This window comes from Melanotaenia boesemani, chromosome 24, assembly GCF_017639745.1.
Source record: "Melanotaenia boesemani isolate fMelBoe1 chromosome 24, fMelBoe1.pri, whole genome shotgun sequence".
Classification (NCBI taxonomy): domain Eukaryota; kingdom Metazoa; phylum Chordata; class Actinopteri; order Atheriniformes; family Melanotaeniidae; genus Melanotaenia; species Melanotaenia boesemani.
In genome coordinates, this window is record NC_055705.1 from 1,261,273 (window position 1) to 1,278,471 (window position 17,199).

Here is a 17,199-nt window from a genome sequence, read left to right on the forward strand (position 1 = left end):
TTTTTAACCTTTTTAACCTCTACATCGCTGAGCTTTGGTCATGGTGCACCTCCATTTTATGATCTAATAACACAAATATTATTAAATTTTAAAAATATTTTATGCTTACTGGATTATTTATGGGTTGGTTATTGCACCCTGATATATGTTAAAGATTCGCAAAGAAATTAATTAATTTGCATTATTAGTTTTTGCTAAGTGTTAATTACTACAGTTTTGCACCCTAACACACAAAAATGTGTACATAAAAATCAAGTTATACATTACACTAAATTAATTCTAAATTAATGATTTTTGTATTAATTATTTAGTGTTTTAAACCCTCATCAGTCCTAATCATATCATTTTTATATGTGTGCTGTAACAAAGAGCTTCACGTACTGCCCATGTAACAAGCCAAGCCATTTATTAGAACACCATACAGGCTAACAGAAAACTGAACAGCTTCGAGTGTCACTCCTTTCAGGCCTTCAGTCATCTCCAGCACAACCCTGCGTCCTTGGTTTTTTTTCTGCCAGTGCACCAGCTGATCGGCCAGTGTACAGACTGACTCTCCAGCCGTAAGATGTTTTCACGTCGCAGGCAACCCACGTTTTCAGGCCATACCTGGCCGGCTTCATTGGCATGTACTGCCAAAAACTGTAGCGCCCTTTATACGGAACCAGCTGTTCATCCACACAGATGTCCTCATCAGGGTTGAAGATCAGCTCGAGCTGGTCAGTCCAGTAATCCCACATCCCACGGATGGCAGCCAGCTTGTCTTCTCTCTGGCGCCGCAGTCTGGAAAGTCGGTTGTTGAAGCGAATGAAAGTGGAGAGAATAGTAAACATTTTGACTGACTTGGTAGCCCGAAAGATCTGTCGGCCTGTCTGGTCATCCCACAAACCGTGGACTGCCTCACCATGGGAACGGTAAACATCCGCCAACAGCAGGAGACCAAAATAGGCATGCATGGTAGTGCCATCAACATGAAGAATGGCGCTGTCGAAGTCGGCCGCCGTCGCGACTGCTCCTACCACTTTTCTTTGTTTTTGTTTCTAAAGTAATTTCTACTTCATGGAACCGACAAACTGATATCATGGAGTGCTTTTGTTACAATAGAGATACTCTTATTTCCATTGGTGTACAATGTACTCACAATTCGTCGTTTTTAACCCCGGATCCGAGTTGGCCGAAGGAGATCCTGAGGGAGAACAAAGGACGGGACCCGAAATGGAGACCCCGGGGGAAACGAGCCGGCGTCAGGAACAGGCTGAGAGCCCGTGCAGAGTGGTGAAGGAGGCGAAACAGCGCTACGCACAGAAACTAGAGTCACAGTTCCAACAGAGTGGCTCTAGGAGTCTGTGGCAGGGACTGAGAAACATGATGGACTATAAAGCACCATCTTCCAGATCGGTGGGTGGAGACGCTTCTCTGGCAGACGAGCTGAACACCTTTTATGCTCGCTTCGAGGCTGCAGCTCGCAGCGCTAACAGCGTTAGCAGCGCTAACGTCGCCAAGGGCAGCACACCTCTGGAACTCCCCGGAGAAGCTAACTCATTCACCATCTCAGAGCACGATGTGAGAAAGGCATTCAGGAGAGTGAACACGAGAAAAACAGCAGGACCAGATGGCATCACAGGTCGAGTCCTGAAGACCTATGCCGACCAGCTTGCTCCTGTGTTTACTGAGATCTTCAACCTCTCCCTGGATCAGTCTGTCATCCCGACGTGCTTCAAACAGTCCGTCATTGTTCCAGTCCCGAAGAAACCTCAGCCTGCCTGCCACAACGACTACCGCCCAGTTGCGCTCACCTGGGTAGTGATGAAGTGCTTCGAAAGGCTCGTCAGAGACTTCATCACTTCTTCGCTGCCGGCCACCCTGGACCCTCTACAGTTTGCGTACCGTCGAAACCGATCTACAGCGGACGCCATCGTACACCTCCATCACACAGCACTCAACCATCTGGACAACGGAAAGGGGAATTATGTGAAAATGCTGTTTGTTGACTACAGTTCAGCGTTCAACACCATAATCCCCTCCACACTCACGACTAAGATGGAGATCCTAGGCCTCAGCCCATTCCTGTGTCGCTGGATCTCCAACTTCCTAACAGACAGATCACAGGTGGTACGGTTGGGCAGCCATGTCTCAACCTCTATCACCGTCAGCACTGGAGCCCCCCAGGGCTGTGTTCTGAGCCCCCTGCTGTACTCCTTATACACTTACGACTGTGTAGCCACTTCCAGCTCAACCAACATCATTAAGTTTGCAGACGACACTGTGGTGTTGGGCCTGATCTCTAACAACGACGAGACGGCATACCTAGAGGAGGTTAGAAACCTGGAATTATGGTGCCAGGTCAACAACCTCCTCCTCACCGTCAGCAAGACTAAGGAGCTGATAGTGGACTTCAGTACTAAGCAGGAGAGGAATTACCAGCCCCTGAACATCAACGGGACCCCAGTGGAGAGAGTGGACAGTTTCCGGTACTTAGGTGTTCACATCACGCAGGATCTGACATGGTCCTGTCATGTTAACACCGTGGTGAAGAAGGCCCGACAGCGTCTCTTTCATCTCAGACGCCTGAAGGACTTTAAACTGCCCTCAAGGGTGCTAAGGACTTTCTACACCTGCACCATTGAGAGCACCCTGGCGGGAAATATCACAGCCTGGTTCGGGAACAGCACCAAACAGGACAGGCGAGCTCTCCAGAGGGTGGTACGATCAGCAGAGCGTACCATCCGTATGGAGCTTCCTGACCTAGACACTGTATAAAGCAAGCGGTGCTGGACCAGAGCCAGGAAGATAGTGAAGGACCTCAGCCATCCCAACAATGGACTCTTCTCTCTGTTGCGGTCAGGGAAACGTTTCCGTTCCTTGAAAGTAAGCACTGAGCGAATGAGGAGGAGCTTCTTCCCGCAGGCCGTTCGGGCCCTGAACCAGAACGCCAGTACCTGGACACTGTAGACTCCATACACACAACATCTACCTCGGCTGACTGTTGCACACGACACGTTGGCATTTTTACAGACATTGTCACTTTTCCTCTGCACACAGACACTTTCGGACTCTCAAGCCTTGCACATTTATACTTTATATTTGACATGTTTTACATTCTCTACGTTGCAGATATGTTTATATATGGTTTACATTTTTTTCTTTACATTTCATATACATTATATATTTTTATATATTTTATTTTATTTTATTTATTTTTTTTGGAATCCTATATTTCTGCTATATGCATATTTTATTTTATTTTACTATTTCTACAACACCCCCCCCCCCCCCGTAATCTAAAATCCTTTAAAGCTTTTACTCATTGTTAATAGTATATTTCTTACATCTTTCTTACATCTTGGACAGTCGTACTAAGCATTTCACTGCATTTTTGTACTGTGTATAATTTGTGCGTGACGAATAAAATTTGAATTTGAATTTGAATTTGAATCCCTCCAGTCGGCAACTGTCCTCCTCCTATGCAGGTTTGTATATTTCACAATCAAGCTGGTCAGCTCCTCTGTGAAAAATAAACTGAAGCAGTCCACCAGCTCATCAATCCGGGCCAGGGTATAGCGGGTGGGTCCAGAGGAAATCCCTGTGCCTGGAGGATTCCACTGGAGCACCACGGAATTTGTGGGTAACCACTGGATTTCTCCAATTTTAGACCTCCAAGACAGGTCTACTGTGGCTTCTTCAACTTCTTCCTGCTACCTTGGGAGGTAGACCTCAACTTCATTGGCGGAGTCAGTGTCGCTATCGGTGGTCATGTCTGAGATTCTACTGCCGTGATCCGGGTCCTCTGTTTCAGACTGCATTATGATGTCCAGCACCTCTGCTACCGTGTAACACTTTTTCATAGTGTCTGGTAAGAAATAAAGAGCTTTGCTCCAACTTGCTTTTATAAACTGCTGCAGATGCCGCTGTGTAAACAAAGACAGGGTTTATTTTGATTTTTACTTAGACCCATTACTTTGATGTGCTGCAAAAAGTTCCTCTGCTTTATTTCAAAGCAGTTCTGGTGGATGCATGTAGATTTGTGTTTTACGTATTTTAAAATATAAAATGTGGTGATATTTTTGGATAAAAATTACACAAGAAACGGAGAATATGGAAAAGGTGCCTGTTACGGCCCCTGCTGTTTGGAGACAGCTGAGGCCGCTTGTGTGTGATTAGGGGCGGCAGAGCGCTGCCCGGAGTGGCCAAGGCCAGCGCCTTTGTCCCCGCCCCTGTGTGACTGGCACCCCTCTGGACCAGTCAGGCTGCAGCCTACGGGGAAGCTCGGGCTGAAAAGGCTGCAGCCGAGGCAGGTCTGGAGGGGGAGAAACCAGAATGGCTCCGGCCTCTCTCCCCCTCATGTTGTGCACTGGGTGTGTGTGTGTCGCGACCACCTCCTTGCCACAATAGGTGTTTAAGTGTTGAGTTAAGTTTACTTTGTGTTTGTGTTAGAGCTGGGCTAGGTTAGCGTTTTATTGTGTTGTGACGACGGTCACTTTAGTTTATGGGCCTGTTGCTTTTGTTTGGTTTTAGTTTCCTCACCGAGTTGCGGTTGTGTCTGTGCGTGCACTCGGTGAGTGTTTGGTATAGGTTTTGGTTTGTTTCTTTCTGCAGGTCCGCTAACCCCAGCTCATCTTTTGCTTTACAGGTTGTCCATCACTTATCACGGGGGTTGTAAATAAATGTGCTTTTATTTTGAAATACCATCTCTCTTCACCGTGTTTTTTGTTACGCCCGTCCCTACCCCTTAAGTCGGGTCGTAACAGTGCCACATGAAAGCTACCTGCGCTATATGTATTTAGTCACACTGCAATGCATCGTGCACGCTGTTGACACATGCGCGTGCACAGACACACAAATTTGAATGCATATGTTTCCTTATTCACATGCTCACACACACACACACAAATCTAAAGCTGAGGAGCATGTGTGGGGTGCAGAGGACGGAGGATACAGCGCAAGCTCTCCTTAGCAGATAAAGTGGGTATTTTCCATGCTTGGCATTACTTTGGAAAATGACGTCATTGGGGAGGGAATCCCTTCGAGGACAGACAGAACGCCCCTACCTTCAAATGAAGTGGATACATTAGAAAATGTATGCTTTATACTTTTCATTTGAGTGGGATCAAAAATAGTGAATTAAATGGGTTTCAATGTACAAATTTTTGTGTTTAGGGTGCAAATGGGGAGTAATTAAGATCACATTGTTTACAATAGCCTAAAAATAAAATTACACTTGAAAAAAAATGCATTATTTTGCATTCCTTATCTTTAAAATCAGTGGGGGGGGGGGGGGGGGTTAAATATGCTAGAAATTAAAATGCAAAAACACACATAAATGTGCTTGGGTGCGATTAAGTATTGATTAATAAACTCTTCCTTCCTCTTTGTCCCGATTTGTTATCCCCAATTTCCATCAGGTGCATGTACACGTCAAGTCAAGGATTCAAGGAATCTTTATTATCCTGAGGGTAATTTTTTGTACATCCAGCAGTAAAACAATCAGTCACAAACACACAAACAATAAATACCTATATGTTAAAAAGAAGTTTGCTACTTGTTCAACAGGACAGTGGCTGCAGGGACAAAGAGTATTTGTGTCTGTTGGTGCTGCATCTTGGTAGGATGTACCTGCCCCCTGATGGAAGCAGCAAAAACTCTATGTACACAATTACTGTGTGAATTTACTAAAATGAACCCCCTGAAAGGTATCCAAGAAGGAGATCACCATCAGTCAGCTGGTGGACGACACCACTTAATTTCTGCTGGATGCCTCACACATTTCAGCAGCCATCGCCATTATTAAATCATTTTCAGGGACCTCTGGGCTCTGCTTAAATGTCAGTAAGTGTGAACTGCTCGCCTTTAAAACTGTAGTACCTTGTCCATCTGCGGCATTCCTGCGGCACTAGTTGGCACTGCTTGGCGCTAGTTGGCTGGTTGGCAGTAGTTGGCTAGTTGACACTAGTTGGCACTAGTTTACACTAGTAGGCACTGGTCGGCACCAGTCGACTGGTTGGCACTAGTCAGCACTGGTTGGCACTAGTTGGCACTAGTCGGCTGGTTGAGACTAGTTGGCACTAGTCGGCACTAGTTGTACTATTGGCTGGTTGGCACTAGTTGGCACTAGTCGGCACTAGTTGGCACTAGTTGGCTGGTTGGCAATAGTCGGCACTAGTCAGCACTAGTTGGCACTACTTGGCTAGTTGAGACTAGTTGGCACTAGTGGCTGGTTGAGACTAGTTAGCACTAGTTTGCACTAGTTAGCACTAGTTGTACTGTTTGGCTGGTTGGCACTAGTCGGCACTAGTTTGCACTAGTCGGCATTAGTTGTACTGTTTGGCTGGTTGGCACTAGTCGGCACTAGTTGGCACTAGTCGGCACTAGTTGGCTGGTTGGCACTAGTTGGCACTAGTCAGCACTAGTTGGCACTACTTGGCTAGTTGAGACTAGTTGGGACTAGTTGGCTGGTTGAAACTAGTTAGCACTAGTTTGCACTAGTCGGCACTAGTTGTACTGTTTGGCTGGTTGGCACTAGTCGGCTGGTTGAGACTAGTTGGCACTAGTTTGCACTAGTCGGCACTAGTTGTACTGTTTGGCTGGTTGGCACTAGTCGGCACTAGTCGGCACTAGTTGGCACTAGTTGGCTGGTTGGCACTAGTTGGCACTAGTTGGCTAGTTGAGACTAGTTGGCACTAGTTGGCTGGTTGAGACTAGCTGGCACTAGTTGGCTGGTTGGCACTAGTCAGGACTAGTTGGCATTAGTTGGCTGGTTAACACTAGTCGGCACTAGTCAGCACTAGTTGGCTAGTTGGGACTAGTTGGCACTAGTTGGCTGGTTGAGACTAGTTGGCACTAGTTTGCACTAGTCGGCACTAGTTGTACTATTTGGCTGGTTGGCACTAGTCGGCACTAGTTGGCACTAGTTGGCATTAGTTGGCTGGTTGAAACATTGTCAGCACCAGTTGGCACTAGTTGGCAAGTTGAGAGTAGTTGGCACTAGTTTGCACTAGTCGGCACTAGTTGTACTATTTGGCTAGATGGCACTAGTCCACACTAGTTGGCAAGGTTGGCACTAGTTGGCACTAGTTGGCTAGTTGAGACTAGTTGGCTGGTTGAGACTAGTTGGCACTAGTTTGCACTAGTCGGCATTGTTGGTTGGTTGATACTAGTCGGCACTAGTCGGCATTAGTTGGCACCAGTTGGCTAGTTGAGACTAGTTGGCACTAGTTGGCTGGTTGAGACTAGTTGGCACTAGTCGGCACTAGTCAGCATTAGTTGGCTGGTTAACACTAGTTGGCACTAGTCGGCGCTTGTTGGCTGGTTGACACTAGTCGGCACTATTTGGCACTGGTTGGCTGGTTGAGACTAGTTGGCAGTAGTTGACACTAGCACCCTCGGGAACAAGTATTGTGTGTTTCTGTACTTTGGAGGCATGGATTCATGGGAAAGTCTGAAAAAAGGGATTTGGGCTTTTGAATGTGAATTTTCAAAATGTAGCTTGTTCGAAGCATTTTTCCAGGATCTCCTACCCTGCCTCTAAGTCAGTTCCTCCACTAGTGGGCAATGCTTAGTTCAGAGTTCACTCCTATGATCTGACATCAGATTCAGACACTGATTGGCGGCGATAATCTACATCGCATAGACTTTCTTTTAAAGCTCAAGCAATTTTTACATACAGTATGTTGTCCTCATCTTCCTTCTTCTGCTTTCTTTTTTGTTTTCTTCTTCCTGTTCCTCTTCTTTCATGATGTTTCCACCAAATTCTGACCTACAGTCTGAATGTGGAGCTGAAATGGAGACTCATCAGACCAGCAACGTTTCTCCATCTTCTATTGTCCAGTGTTGGTGAGTGTGTGTGAATTGTAGCCTCAGTTTCCTGTTCTTAGCTGGCAGGAGGCACCCGGTGTGTCTTCTGCTGCTTTAGACCATCTGCTTCAAGATGTGTTGCATGTTCAGAGATGCTGTTCTGCAGACCTTGGTTTGCTACCATGTGATTGGCTGATTAGTTGTGTTAACATGGAGCTGAACAGATTGACCTGATGAAGTGGATGTGTGTGTTCTTTTTGTGTGTAAATCATTAGTATAGCACCACATCAGCAGGAGGGTGTGAGATTCCAGAGTTAATGTCAAGTTCTTATCAAGATAAACATCAAACACTCATATAGTACATGCATGAAGCCATCTTTGCAGGGTTTCATGCATGTAATGCTGAGCTCACACTAAATGATTTTCATGGTTGCAGACTAAAAACGGAAGTCTTTAGGAAATCTTAGGAGTTTTTCTGGAGTCTCAGCGCTCCCGTCATCTCCATCGTTAGGTTTAAGGTGGTAATCTGCGCTGTTTAATGTCAATCTTTCTCTAGTCTTGGATCTGTGACAATATCAAACATGTTGATATTATCGCAAGTCGCAACACGATCAACAAGCAACAGATGAGCTCTGTCCAAAGCAGAAACAGGAATCCCGACAGTCAGAACACGGACGAAAAAAAAAAAAGATGAAGAAGAAACCGTGATTAAACGTCGGTGGAGTGTCCAGAGAGAGGAGTGGATGTTATTAAGAAGTAAACGTCTGCTATGGATCATTTATGTGTTACAGTATAATGATCTAACAAATGAGTGAAGAAGAGAAACTCATTCATCCCCCAGATGCTGATGAGTCGGTGTAACACCTGGTAGAGATACAAAGCCACACTTAATAATGACGTATAATTCCCTCCTGTTTGCTTTACTGTGGGCAGATCAGCCCTGTTCCATATCAACTGTCCAATATATCACAATAAAATGCTAAAATAATCTAGTTGTTGTCTCGTAAATAGTGATTCACAGTCGTCAAATCTCAGTCTGAGACTTAAAACTCTAAAAAATTTGTCTTTAGATGTGAGCTTGTGTGAGCTGGCAGTTTTCTAAAGTCTTTTGCAAATAGGTATCTAGTGTAAGCCCAGCATAAGATGCTTGATGTAATCAGTGCACAAGCCTTTACAAACCTTGTGATAAATGGTGAATAAAGTACTGGTGGAAAACTCAGCTTTTTGTCTTTTGCAAATCTTTTAAAGGTCCCATATTATGCAAAATTCACTTTTTAATGGTTTTGGAACATTCATACTGGTCCCCCCGCATGTGTAGGAGACCCGTAAGTGTGAAACTCTTTCAGGCGCTCTCTCTCCCCCCTGCTCAACCTCTAGGGAAGTAAGCGCTGAAATGAGCTTGTTTGAAAGCGTGTACGTTATGACGTCATAAGGGACAATAACCACTCCCCACAGAGCGATGGACCCGTCTACCAGCTCTCAAAGCCCGCCCTCTAAAAATCACCTAGCGCCCAGTGTTTTTCCCTCTTCGGCAACCCTCGTTAGCGGACATGGCTAAGCGACAGAAGCACTGTTCTGTTTGTGGCTGCATAAATGAACACGAAAACGTTTTTTTTTACTTCCATCCACTGAACCCACGAGGACTGAGTGGATTAATTTTATTTTTGGAGGAAATGTACCCAGAAAACTTCCAAAGGTTTTCCATGTCTGTGGCCAGCATTTCAAAGAGGACTGTTTCCACAACATGGGGGCATGGAAAGCAGGCTTCGCCAACCGTTTGAAGCTGAAGCCAGGTTCAATACCAACTGCCCGTGACACAGCTGGAGAGGTAAGAGCTGGCAGTTATTTTATCGTTTCGGCCTTATTAGTCTGATAGCGATGGGCGGAGCCAACAGCTGAGCTGCTCCACCAGGGTTCCGCCCACCATAAACGGCACATTTCTGAAGCTGCTAAAAAGAGGGAGGTGAAGAGAAGCCGCTGCACTCAAACTGAGGGTCGATTTGTCCATACCATGGCGGAAATATTTCATTTAGATATTAATGAATGGTCTCAGATTGGGAATAAAGTGTATAATATGGGACCTTTAAGTCTTCTGGTGTAAACTCAGCATAAGAAAAAATAATAAATATTTTTTACCAGAACTTTTTCAAAATTTCAGATGGAATAAAATTAGAAAATGTTCCATTAAAGTGGATTTAATCTGTGAAACTAAACTTCTCAGTCGGTGGAAAAGTAAAAAAAAAGGATTTTTCTCCATTTCTCACCTTCTCTCCTCTTCTCCTCCATGCTGGTCCTGTAGAGTCTGTCTAGAGGTCAGAGGTCGCGTTCGCTGCGTTTCCATGGTGAGCGGGCGACGTGGCTGCAGCCCGACTCTCTGGACCAGTTCCTGCAGCTGAAGTGGAAACATCCAGAAGCCCGAGTGGTGGTGGGAAACACTGAAGTGGGTCAGTTCAGCTTCTCTCAAACACACCCCGACCCAGTAAAGGTTCCTTCATCTGTTCACTCACAGACCATGTGTGTGTGTGTGTGTGTGTGTGTGTGTGCAGGGATTGAAGTGAAGTTTAAGAACATGGTTTATCCCATCATCCTGGCTCCAGCCTTCATCCCTGAGCTGAACGCTGTGACGCACAGCGAGGACGATCAGCACCGCTCTCACACCATCACTTCAAAACCTGAACCAACACAAACACACAAGAACCGGATTTAACACAAATATCTGAGAATATTTCCACACTGTAAGGAACAAAAGACGTACTCTAAGTCTCTTTGTGCTCAGGGATTACGTTTGGTGCAGCGTGCACTCTCAGCCACATGGGGGCGGTGCTGAGGCAGGCCGTGGAGACTCTTCCTCCTCACCAGACCCAAGTCTTCCTCGCCATCCTGGAGCAGCTGCGATGGTTCGCTGGACTGCAGATCCGTAATGTCGCAGTGAGTTGAAACAGGCTGATCTCAGAGCCATAAACCAGGAAACAAACGTTCCAGCGATGGATTCACGTCTTACGAGGAAACCTGGCGAGTGATCTGAGGGGCTGAGGGTTGGAGTGTTTCCAACAACAGAGTCTGTGCAGTTCAAGAACATCAGAGCTGTAGGAATTTAGGAATTTCTTTACAACCCCAAAAAGTTGGTTTAAATGTAAATAAAAACAGAAGCAATGACTTACAAATCTCATCAACCACATTTTATTCCCATCAGAACATAAACAACATAGCAGCCACAAACAATCCAAATCTGGCATCATCCCAGTGAGAGAAGCTGCTTTTAGGCATGTTGATGTTTGTTAAAGCCGTGAACAGAATCCACCAAAAACCACGTTGTCCTCCTTATTTCTGAAGATCCTGACAGTTTCCCAGCTTTACTTTTAGAGGATGATCCATCGGATGTATCACTCGGTTAACCTCTCGGTTGGTGTGTCTGACATTCTGGTCCACACTCCTCACCAGTGGAATACCAGAATGTGGTTTTACTGCATCCCCACATTTCACCAAATATATCAGCTAAATATCTACAATATAAGCAACACGTCTGGAAAGAGTTGGAACAGGAGCAACAAAAGGCTGAAAAACAAACACCTGGAGGAGCATCTGACAACTAATGAATGACAGGTCAGAAACATGACTGGGTATAAAAGGAGCACTTCAGAGAGGCAGAGTCTCTCAGATGGAAAGATGGACAGAGCTTCACCAATCAGAGACAAACTGGAAAAATAAAGGAACGATTTCAGAAAAATGTTCTGCTATGTAAAACTATAAAGACTTTAAAGATTCCACCATCTACAGTGTGTAGCATCATCAGAAGATTCGGAGAATCAGGAGGAATCTCTGTGTGCATGGTCTCTGAAAGAGAAGGCCTTGCAGATTTCAGCAAGACGATGCTGAACCACATCCTGCATCCATCACAGCAGCATGGCTTCACAGGAGAAGAGTCCGGCTGCTGAACTGGCCTGCCTGCAGTCCACTACTTTTTACACCATACTGAACATCATCCTGGAACTACTTTTTACACCATGCTGAACACCACCCTGGAACTACTTTTTACACCATGCTGAACACCACCCTGGAACTACTTTTTACACCATGCTGAACACCACCCTGGAACTACTTTTTACACCATGCTGAGCATCACCCTGGAACTACTTTTTACACCATGCGGAACATCACCCTGGAACTACTTTTTACACCGTGCCGAACATCACCCTGGAACTACTTTTTACACCGTGCCGAACATCACCCTGGAACTACTTTTCACACCGTGCCGAACACCACCCTAGAACTACTTTTTACACCGTGCCGAACATTATCCTGGAACTACTTTTTACACTGTGCCGAACATCACCCTGGAACTACTTTTCACACCGTGCCGAACACCACCCTAGAATTACTTTGTATACCGTGCCGAACATCACCCTGGAACTACTTTTTACACCGTGCCGAACGTCACCCTGGAACTACTTTTTACACCGTGCCGAACGTCACCCTGGAACTACTTTTTACACAATGCCGAACATCACCCTGGAACTACTTTTCACACCGTGCCGAACATCACCCTGGAACTACTTTTTATTTTCCATGAAATGATAGAATGTCTCAGCTTCTGGGAATGAAAAACGGGTTTATGAGATGTTTAAACAATTGTATTTAGTCTTTATTTAAATTCTACTCTGTCCCAACATTTTTTGTTCTTGTAAACACAACTTTTTAAAGAAGTAGTGTGGATTAGATGTTTGAACCTGACTGGGTCTCCAAAAACAAAAACCTGAAGGTGACCAAGGGATGTAGACCGTCTCATTGGAGGATCAGCCAGTGCTCAATACCAGAGACTTAAACTGTGGCCCATTATAAGGAATTTTACAAATAAATTTAGACGGTTCAGTTAAAGTCTTTTCCTGGAAAACACTCAACAAACACAGTCAGATGGTTGCAATCCGGGCTGGGACAGGGAAGGTTTACTAGTATTGAAGAGTCGATTTTACTTGGAAGTACACTGATCCAGTTCAGCTCCTATTCAGTGAACATTACAAGACTTTTAGATCATAAAAACATCAGGATGTGATAACTTCGACTTTCATTTGTGTAATCGATGGTATGGTTGTGTTTTCAGGCTGTGGGTGGAAACATAATGACAGCCAGTCCCATATCAGACCTCAACCCGGTCTTTCTGGCAGCAGGCTGCAAACTCACTCTGATGGACAAGGGTACCACTCTTTATTCTCAATTTAGTTATAAAAATGCACATCTGAAAGTAATGTCATGATACTGTCTGGAGCTGGAATCACAGTCATGGTGGGTTTATTTATCTGAAGAGGTGTTTAAGTGACCTTCAATCTGAAGTCCAAACTGTCAGTCCGTGTTTCTGCCTGGAAAACGTGTGTTATGTAAACTTAAAACACAGCTGCTGCTTGAAGCTGTTAACGTGACACTTGGTTTTCAGATGAGATTCAGCTCTTATTTTTTAGATCCCTGTTTTCTAAATGTTCTTTTCCTTTGGCTGTATCTCCAACTCTTGGCATTTGACCTCTCTGTCCATCAGATGGCAGTCGTGTGGTCCAGATGGACGACAGTTTCTTCACGGGTTACAGAAAGACGCTTCTGCGTCCTCAGGAGATCCTGCTCTCCATACACATCCCATACAGCAAGCAGGTAGGAACAGCATCACCCCGGCAACCAGTGTCAAAATCCAGGTTACCACTGCGAGTCACATCAGAAAACCTGTCATTCATTTAGAGATCGATCATCTGTGGATCACTGAGCCTGTCTGTGATCTAGCAATGCTAGTGAATGATCTAAAAGCCCAGTCTGTTACCTAGCAACTACTGTCAGTTGCCTAGGTTTGTTTAATTGATTTCCTGTTGTACCTAAAAACCGCCATCAATCATTTCAAAAGCTCTGCCTGTCAGCTAGTAAGCACTGTCAGTCAGCTAGGTTTGTTTCAATAACTTCATCTTACACCTAGCAACCATTATCAATAAACCTGAAAGCTCTGTCTGTCAACTAGCAACCATTATCAATAATCCAGAAACTCTGCCTGTCACCTAGCAACCATTATCAATAATCCAGAAACTCTACCTGTCACCTAGCAACCATCATCAATAATCCTGAAAGCTATGTCTGTCACCTAGCAACCATTATCAATAATCCCTAAACTCTGCCTGTCACTGAGCAATAATCATCAATAATCCTGAAAGCTCTGTCTGTCACCTAGCAACCATTATCAATAATTCTAAAAGCTCTGTCTGTCATCTAGCAACCATTATCAATAAATCTGAAAGCTCTGTCTGTCACCTAGCAACCATTATCAATAATCCAGAAACTTTGCCTGTCACCTAGCAACCATTATCAACAAGCCTGAATGTGCTCCCTGTCACCTAGCAACCATTATCAATAATCCTGAAAATGCTCCCTGTCACCTAGCAACCATTATCAATGATAATACTCACTGCCTCTTACTGTTGTTGATCTATGACAGGGATCACCAACTCCGGACCTCTTGAGCCAGTGTCCTGCAGGTTTTCACTGCATCCCTGCTGCAACACACCTGGTTCAAATGAAATAGTCAATAGTCAAGGTCTACACCAGCCTCTTAACGACCCATTATTTGAGTCAGGTGTGCTGCAGTATGGAGATACTGAAAACCTGCAGGACACTGGCTCAAGAGGTCTGGAGTTGGTGATCCCTGATCTATGATTTCTAGGAGCCATCTACCAACCGCAGCTAACTCCATTTTCCTTCCCCAGTCTGAGTTTGTATCCGCCTTCAAACAGTCCCCTCGTCGTGAGGATGACATCAGCATCGTCACCGCGGCGATGAGTGTCACCTTCACTCCTGGAACAGATATTGTTAAGGACTTAAGGTTGAGTTATGGCGGCATGGCAGTGACCACAGTGCTGGCCAAGAAGACGGCGAGCAGACTGCTGGGGAGGTAATAATTGATATAAAGATGAAAGTAGAGGAGGAGGGAAGGATGTAGTGTAACGCTATGGTATCTTGAAGGTCATGGGGGGAGGAGCTTCTGCAGGAGGCTTGCTCTTCATTGGCTGAGGAGATGACACTTGACCCTTCGGCGCCGGGCGGCATGGTGACGTACCGGCGGACACTGACCCTCAGTCTGTTCTACAAGTTCTACCTGACGGTGTTGCAGAAGCTCAGACTGCAGGTTTGTATCACTGTCCTGTTTCACCTGAACTAAACCTGATCGATTATGAAAAAACGGACTTTGATTATGAAAAAACTGACTCCAACAGGGGGTGAATGTCCAGGAGGTTGGCTCTGAGTGTGTGAGCGCCACAGAGATTTACCATCTAGATATGCCGTCCAGCATTCAGATCTACCAGGTACAGAAGACAAAGATCCTCTTAGAGGCAGCAAGGCAGGACAAAATCCACTTTACTGTCCAGGTGTGTAATTCTTTACTCCTCCTCTAGGCGGTGCCAAAAGGGCAGAAACAGGATGATGTGGTGGGCTGTCCCATGATGCACCTGTCAGCCATGAAGCAGGCCACAGGTGAGGCGGTTTACTGCGATGATGTACCGCTGTACGAGAATGAGCTCTACCTGGCTGTCATCACCAGCACCAAAGCCCATGCTCGAATACTGTAAGACCTGCACCACACCTACCTGTACCACACACCTGTACCACATAAGCTGTCTGGTCTCACCAGATGTGTGTGCTCTGCAGTTCTGTGAATACATCGGCCGCTGAGTGCTTGCCCGGCGTTGTCTGCTGCTTGTTTGCTGACGATATCCCTGGCAGTAACACCAATGGACCCAGACATGACCAGAGCATCCTAGCAGATGGAAAGGTGTGCTTTTTCTAACCCAATCAATCAGGTATGTCTTTGGACTTCAGGCTTGATGATGTGTTTGTATTTTGTTACACAGGTTACCTGTGTGGGTCATATCATTGGTGCCGTAGTGGCCGACACACAGCTTCATGCTCAGAGAGCTGCCAAAGCTGTGAAGATCCAGTATGAAGAACTGAAGCCAATCATTACCATTCAGGTGATAAAAGACACACCTGAACAACTTCGTACTAGTTAGAGCCGGATAATCCCAAGATGACTTTATGAGCTAGATACTTACCTTGAAGTAAAAACTTCTGTTGGCTTGATTGACAGGAGGCCATTGCTGCTCAGTCCTTCTATCAGCCAATCAGAACCATCCAAAATGGAGACCTGGAGGCGGGGTTTAAACAGGCTGACAACATCCTGGAGGGTAGGACCATGTCTGAGTAGGAATTCCTCCTGACTGCAACTGATCGGGTACTGATAATTTATTGATCATCTTTCAGGTGAGATGCATATTGGAGGTCAGGAGCATTTCTACCTGGAAACAAACGTAACTCTGGCTGTTCCCAGAGGAGAAGATGGAGAGATGGAACTTTTTGTTTCCACTCAATCCACCCATGATACACAGGTATCACACATGATGCACTCATACACATGCACATATCAAAGCTCCAAAATACAGAATAATACTGCAAAATACAAATATTGCACACAGGTAATATTACTCACACATCTGTACTTATGTTTCTAAAACAGTCAATGCAACTTTGTCTATAGGAAAACAAATGTCACAGTGTAACAAACTTTTACAAAGTTACTGTTTCTGCTTCAGACTCAGGTGGCGAGCGCGCTGGGTGTCCCAGCTAACAGGGTGGTTGTCCGAGTAAAGAGGATGGGTGGGGGCTTTGGAGGGAAGGAAAGTCGGTCCACCATTTTGTCCACTGTGGTCGCTGTGGCAGCAAACAAGTATGTGTACCAATTATGTTTTTTAAACCTCCAACCTCTGTAAGTACAAAGGCAATAACATACTTCTGTATTTCAGGCTAAAGAGGCCTGTCAGGTGTATGCTGGACAGAGACGAGGACATGCTGATCACTGGAGGACGACATCCCTTCTATGGAAAATACAAGGTACGATGGCTCCCCCTGCTGGAAATTAAGTAGCAGTGTCACTTGATGAACGTTCTTTATGAACTCATTGAGGTTTTACCTCTCTTTACGTTCTCCTGCTGCAGGTTGGTTTTCTAAAGGGGGGTAAGGTTGTGGCGCTGGATGTTACATACTACAGTAATGCTGGAAACTCCATGGACCTGTCTCTTGCAGTGAGTATCATCTACAACCATAATTCTCTATTGTGGTGTTACACTGTATGCTGATGATGCATTGTTGTTTCCCACAAACTCGTCCAGATCATGGAGCGTGCTCTGTTTCACATGGAGAACTCATACAGAGTGCCAAATGTTCGTGGTCAAGGCTTCTTCTGCCGCACCAATCTGCCATCAAACACTGCCTTCAGAGGCTTTGGAGGGCCTCAAGGCATGATGATCGCTGAGAGTTGGATAACAGACATCGCTCAGAGTCTGGGCCGCTCCACTGAGGAGGTTTGTTGGCAATAAAAGTTGTAAACTGCTG

General features: G+C 45.4%; 2 protein-coding genes across 2 annotated transcripts in view; both read left to right on the top strand.

The window, feature by feature from the left end:
- Nucleotides 1–17,199, top strand: part of LOC121635255 (NLR family CARD domain-containing protein 3-like) — a 1,000,352-nt gene that overhangs the window by 304,361 nt on the left and 678,792 nt on the right. The window lies entirely within an intron of this gene.
- Nucleotides 1–17,199, top strand: part of LOC121635253 (xanthine dehydrogenase/oxidase-like) — a 52,703-nt gene that overhangs the window by 26,427 nt on the left and 9,077 nt on the right. Inside the window, exons 10-26 of the mRNA XM_041978363.1 lie at nucleotides 10,088–10,232; nucleotides 10,335–10,427; nucleotides 10,565–10,716; nucleotides 12,887–12,980; nucleotides 13,316–13,425; nucleotides 14,520–14,704; nucleotides 14,776–14,938; nucleotides 15,027–15,116; nucleotides 15,207–15,376; nucleotides 15,460–15,583; nucleotides 15,663–15,782; nucleotides 15,899–15,995; nucleotides 16,072–16,196; nucleotides 16,401–16,534; nucleotides 16,611–16,698; nucleotides 16,803–16,889; nucleotides 16,977–17,168. Coding sequence (XP_041834297.1) covers nucleotides 10,088–10,232; nucleotides 10,335–10,427; nucleotides 10,565–10,716; nucleotides 12,887–12,980; nucleotides 13,316–13,425; nucleotides 14,520–14,704; nucleotides 14,776–14,938; nucleotides 15,027–15,116; nucleotides 15,207–15,376; nucleotides 15,460–15,583; nucleotides 15,663–15,782; nucleotides 15,899–15,995; nucleotides 16,072–16,196; nucleotides 16,401–16,534; nucleotides 16,611–16,698; nucleotides 16,803–16,889; nucleotides 16,977–17,168 — 2,169 coding nt within the window. The remainder of the gene's footprint in view (nucleotides 1–10,087; nucleotides 10,233–10,334; nucleotides 10,428–10,564; nucleotides 10,717–12,886; nucleotides 12,981–13,315; nucleotides 13,426–14,519; nucleotides 14,705–14,775; nucleotides 14,939–15,026; nucleotides 15,117–15,206; nucleotides 15,377–15,459; nucleotides 15,584–15,662; nucleotides 15,783–15,898; nucleotides 15,996–16,071; nucleotides 16,197–16,400; nucleotides 16,535–16,610; nucleotides 16,699–16,802; nucleotides 16,890–16,976; nucleotides 17,169–17,199) is intronic.